Source organism: Prunus dulcis, chromosome 1 (assembly GCF_902201215.1).
Source record: "Prunus dulcis chromosome 1, ALMONDv2, whole genome shotgun sequence".
NCBI classification, from domain to species: domain Eukaryota; kingdom Viridiplantae; phylum Streptophyta; class Magnoliopsida; order Rosales; family Rosaceae; genus Prunus; species Prunus dulcis.
The window spans coordinates 20,888,136-20,893,581 of NC_047650.1; the positions used below are offsets into that span (position 1 = coordinate 20,888,136).

At 37.7% G+C, this 5,446-nt stretch overlaps 1 protein-coding gene across 1 annotated transcript; it reads right to left on the bottom strand.

Moving 5' to 3' along the window:
- On the bottom strand, positions 1-1,696 carry LOC117621619 (chlorophyll a-b binding protein, chloroplastic). Its single transcript, XM_034352191.1, has 5 exons — positions 1,547-1,696; positions 1,247-1,435; positions 964-1,001; positions 369-883; positions 1-272 (listed from the first exon to the last, which is right to left on the bottom strand). The coding sequence occupies exons 1-5, from the start codon at positions 1,603-1,605 to the stop codon at positions 255-257; spliced, it is 819 nt and encodes a 272-aa protein (XP_034208082.1). The 5' UTR covers positions 1,606-1,696; the 3' UTR covers positions 1-254.
- Positions 1,697-5,446: the final 3,750 nt, after the last annotated feature.

Sequence of the window (5,446 nt, forward strand, 5' to 3'; positions counted from 1 at the left end):
TAATATAATATGGATGCGTCACCAGCTGATTTGATACATACGGAATCAAAGTCCAGAGAGATTTTTGTACACACAGAAGATCATTCTGTGAAAAAGTAAAACACATCGAGACTCTGATATTACAAGTTTTAGTCCTATAAATTTTCCTTGGAAGAACACATATCTCTAAGACGGATTAATAAAAGAGTATGTGATCACCAATGTTGCCCCTTCTCCCACACTCAAATCCCAATTAGAAATCCCTCACTTTCCTCTCACTTGGGAGTAAAAGCCTGTTGCAAACACAACCAAAACAATCAAATGTTAGCCTCTAATTAAGCACCTGTAAATAGGTTTAACTCTAATTGAGTTGTACTAATTGCACTTACAGCAAAGATGGTGGCATGGCCCGGATCAGCAAGGTGAGCAAAGAGGTTGTCAATTGGGCCAGTGCCAGTGTAAATGTGTTGGAACCAAGCCCCCATCACAGCCAACATAGCCAGTCTCCCATTCTTAATCTCCTTTGTCCTCAGCTCCTTGATCTTTTCAGGTGAACCACTTCCCCATCCAAGTGGGTCGAACCAAAGCCCGCCTGGGTACCCAACGTCCGTTCCGGTGAGCTTGTTGTTGGGGAAGATCGGGTCGGTGTTAACAGACCCAGGCTTGAGGATGTCGGCCCATCTCCTGCCCTCGGCCCACCCAATCAAAAGCAGCTCAACAACAAACAGAGTGGTGGTGTCTGTGAAGTACTCTTGTTCTCCAGCGGTGTACCATGAAGGGGTGTTTAGAATGCCAATTTTGGTCAAGAATTCTGGGATGAAGATGCCAGCTGCACCTAACATAGCCCATCTGCAGTGTACAAGTTCTGCTTGCTGGTTCCATCTCAAGCTGTCAGGGTCTGATGCTGTTACAATAGAACAAAGATTAGTCACAATTGAAGATTATGTGTTCATAAGGTTTATTAATATTTGATGTTTGACTTACAAAGACCAAGGGGGTCAAAGCCAAAGTCTCCTGGGAGGCTGCATTATCATAGTATAAACACTTGATCAGAAACTAGCAAAGCAAGGGATATAAACTACAAGGAGAATAGTATATATGGAATAACAGACACATACTTATGTTGCGCGACTGTGAATCTAAACTACATATTTAGACAAACGTCACCCTGATTGATGGTCTAGATTCACATATTCGCAACATAACATGTGATGTTGACCGACAATTTAATAAGAGAACATGATATTACTAAATATTTCGAACCGACCTTCCATCGAGCCATGGAGGAGGGGTGCTGCCTGGGAACCACAAGGGTCTATCAGGGTCAGCTGCAGCAGCACGTACCGTGAAAGATGTTGATGATCCAGAGGATGCTGTCAAGTTCCTCACTCTGAGCTTCCTCCCACCAAAGAAAGAAGCCTTTGTTGCTGCCAAAGTAGACCCAGCCTTCTGGGAGCTGCAGTATGATTTATGTCTTTCTTGTATTAATTAAACATGCAACTAAAACAGTCCAAATTCAACTAAACCCTAAATTATATTATTAAAGTTTGCACGTAGCAGAACTTGCCTGGGAGAAGATATGGCAACGGCTGCAATGGCAGAAGAAGAAGCCCAAGCGGAAGCCATTCGGAGCTTGAGGCTTGTAACCAAATTTGCTTTGTTTGTTTGATCAGTGAAATTGTATGTGGCAATGGCCTAGAGATGTGAATGTGTTGCTAATGTAAGAATTGAAGGGGCTTATCTTAAAGGATAGGAGAGAGGTATCCGATTGGCTTTTGGGCTGCCATGTGGCAAGTAGAATCTGATACGGGGCCCCAGTGAACCCTTCTCCTCCAGTTGTTGAGCTTACCTGGAATAATCAGAGACTGGTGGTTCACATTACAAGTCAGAATGACTGATATATCTAACAACTGATTGCAACCAATGAGGCCTTGGTATAAGGGGACCCTATAGATTTCTGATATACTCATACAAGGTAAGGATTTTTTATCCAATGTAATATGTGTTTATATAAATGTAACACATAAACACAATATTATTAACACAAAATAAACACAATATTATTAACACAAAATGTACGAGAAGAGCATCTTCCTCAAGTTTCATATTATTCTCACCCAAACCTAAAAGCCTAAATATGCTCTTAATCATACACTTTTCTATTGATTCTTTTAATCAAAGTTCCGTATGGATGTCACATTATTAACTTTTAGAACTCATTTGGTAACCGTATTGGACCGTACTAGACCACGTTTAGTTTAGTTGTCTTAAAACGAATTCACTTGTATTGTAATGTACAGAGTTTGTAATGCTTTTTAGTAGATTTACATTTTTGGAGTTTTAGATTTGAATTTTAACATTTTTTTCACATAGGACATGTCATGGTTTCTTACATTACGCATAGGCCTTAACCAAAAAGAAGAAAAGGAACATGATATTGCTGTGTGGGCTTGTTTAAGAAAACATAACTTCTGAGATGGATTTCAGACCTTCCATCACAAGAAGCCCAGCTGAGATTCATTGGGTCAGGAGGACCAAGTGTTCAACCAAGCATACCAAAATCAAACAAAGGGATGGTAGGACAAGTAGCTTTAAAATGGAATTCAAGAATAATGCAAAGAGCTGAGCCCAAGCAAAAAGGCTAAAAGCCGCTTTAAAATGAATCACTTTTATTCCGTGTGCTTTTGGCACTTTGGGGAAAGAGTGTTGGTTACTCAAGTAATGAACACAAACCAACTGTAAAAAATCATTAGGGAAGAAAGGGAAAGAACCCAAATGATCCAACTGCAGCTAGATCAAACCCAAAACATTCAATAATTTCAGTGGAGAAGTCAAATTATGTGGATTAAAGCACAAAAGTTTTGACTTTTGACAGCATATGGCAACTCACACCCAGATATGCAATGGAAGAGTAAATCTGTAAATGGCTTCTCCACCCACAATGATGAAAACTTTTCAATCATGCAAGGATAAAAGGTAAATAAAAACCATGTATCAATCAAGGTTTACTGAGACATAATTATCCAAAAATTCACCCCATCAGATAAAGCAACCGACCAGGAAATCTGGTTTGGTGGAAAATAAGCCTTTTAAGGAAGCAAATGGTGGTTAGCAGATTTGGGTTAACGTAATTAGTGATTGTTTTGAGGTCTGCCAACAACATCAAAGCATGTTTGATATAAAAAAGGATTTATCGTCCAATCCAGTTTAAGAGCTTAAGCCAAATCTTTATGTTCTCCTTCACTTTGGATTCCTTCTCTATGATTTTTCCATGCAACCATGTGCTGGCTATTACCAATGCAATTATGTCTCTCAAGAAATTATAGCATATAAAAACGGTGTCTTAATTATGTCCCGTAGAATAATTATATAACATTACAAAACCACAAATAATTATAAACTTTGATTGGCATACAATTCTACATATATATATATATATATATCTCTCTCTCTCTCCTCTCTCATCCTTTTTTTTCAAATTGCTTGTTAATTGCGGGGTCAACAAGCGAAGACGCAGTCCTATGAATCATTGTATTTGGTTTACGAGTGTGAATTAGAAAGTAAATAATAAAAAGAAACCAAGTCCCAGAGAGAGTTATTGTTCTGAAAGTACTAAAATGATGCACCTGCGAAAAGCTAATTATATTATTGTGTCGGATTTTATTTCTGAATTGGCCCCAAATAATATCATGCTGCTTCACAATTTATGTTCACACCAGTCATCATGCAGTCACATGCATTTGCTATCGGTGATGAATTTTGTTTCAAGGATTGTGATTAATGGTGGGGGCAAATCCTATGCCAATAATGACCCTGTTTTGTAGCTGGATAGTACATTGCAAGGTAGTATAATTCATGGCGGTAAACTGGTAATCACTACATAATTGTGTTTTGGCAGATCAAAAACCTACTATGGAGTGACCTTTTCCCCTAGCCGAAACACAAAATGGAAAAGTTATAGGAGAAAATCATGCGTGCAACCGATTATATGTAACCAAGAAGTCTATTCTTGTGAACCAAATGCNATATACTTTGTTTACTTTTAAAACTTGTAAGAGCCTGAAATTTTATGGTTGACCCCATCATCGCATATCTTTATATATATTAATTAGTTTTAAGCCATAGATTTATTTAGTACCCTTGACACCATTGACATTCTAATTATATAATTGATTGAAAATTATACTATACAATCGAAATTGACTTAGAATTGGTTTGTAAGTGCAACAGTTTCCACCTTGTGCAAGCAAACGATACAAAGAAGGGAGATGATATGATTGATGTGGCACAATCACATTTATTACCCAATTGTTTGTGTAAACACGAATTTCCTGCGACAAATGAGACAAGAACACGTGTACAAAATAATATTTGTATTGATGAAATTTAGGGTTACAATCTCTGTATTGAATCCTCTGATTCGATCTCCAAAGTGTTTAAAGAAAATTTGTGTTTGATACAAGGGTCGTAGAGACTTGATCTTGATCAAATGGGTAGCACGAACCTTGTTTGGTGTTTGAGATTTTTCTATGGTGAAGGAACCGGCACGTATTTGTTGTGCTTGGTGGCTCTTCCAAGGTAGGGTGAAGATTGCAGAGAGTTTTCTGATTCTTCTGAGTGCTAGGTTTTTTCTCTCCCTCATCTTTCGTCTTGAGGCATCCTATTTATAGGCTCTGGTAGGATGCTTGACCTAAATAACTTTCCCTATTTAAAACCTTGTTTTGTGGGATTCTGATTTGATTTAAATCAATTCCCATAATCTGGCAATTTAACCAGATTATCTTCAATTGATTAACCTGATTAATATTTGATTTAAATCAAAGTCAATCACATAAGATTCTTTCCTTTAATTTTGTCTTCATCTTGAACCGTTTGATGCACTCCGTCGGATGTCGCCATTTGTCATTTTTGACAACTAATCCAATTTTGATGAGTCACACGCCACATGGGTGAATTATGGGGCCCACGATTTAATCCACCGAACCCTAATTATTTTCTTGTCAATAGAATTTATTACACCAAAATTTCTTTGTCTACAAATTGCCCCCACTTCATGATGCATTGTAGACATGGGCCTTTTGACGTGTAGGAGGTGCAGCTTGAAGTGTTCCCCCTTTTTTTTTTTTTTTTTTGGGGGGGTTGATATTATTAAGCTTAATAATATCCAATATTGGTAAGATCTTGGGAAGCAAGATACTTTCCTAAACTAGGAATGAGAAACCCTAGCATCACTAGGAGCTTTTGATGGTCATTGGCTTCTTTAAATAACAGTATGTTCATGAATATTGAGATCAACCAAATAGAATAGCAGAGAAACCCTTCTTGTTGGCGAGAAGGTCTACGACTTTGAAGTTTGCATCATCCGAATCTCAGCAACCAAAGTGGTGAGAGTTGCTTGTTGGTAAGCTTGAACCCATTCTTCTTCTTCTTTTTTTATTTTTTTTATTTTTTATTTTATTTTATTTTA

What these genes read in the sequence shown, in the direction of transcription:
- LOC117621619 (XM_034352191.1), bottom strand. Translation starts at nt 1,605, where the DNA reads ATGGCTTCCGCTTGGGCTTCTTCTTCTGCCATTGCAGCCGTTGCCATA. An exon ending in GTTGCCATATCTTCTCCCAG is followed by an intron (nt 1,436 to 1,546) that starts GCAAGTTCTGCT and finishes ATCATACTGCAG; the next exon opens with CTCCCAGAAGGCTGGGTCTA. An exon ending in CCTCCATGGCTCGATGGAAG is followed by an intron (nt 1,002 to 1,246) that starts GTCGGTTCGAAA and finishes ATGATAATGCAG; the next exon opens with CCTCCCAGGAGACTTTGGCT.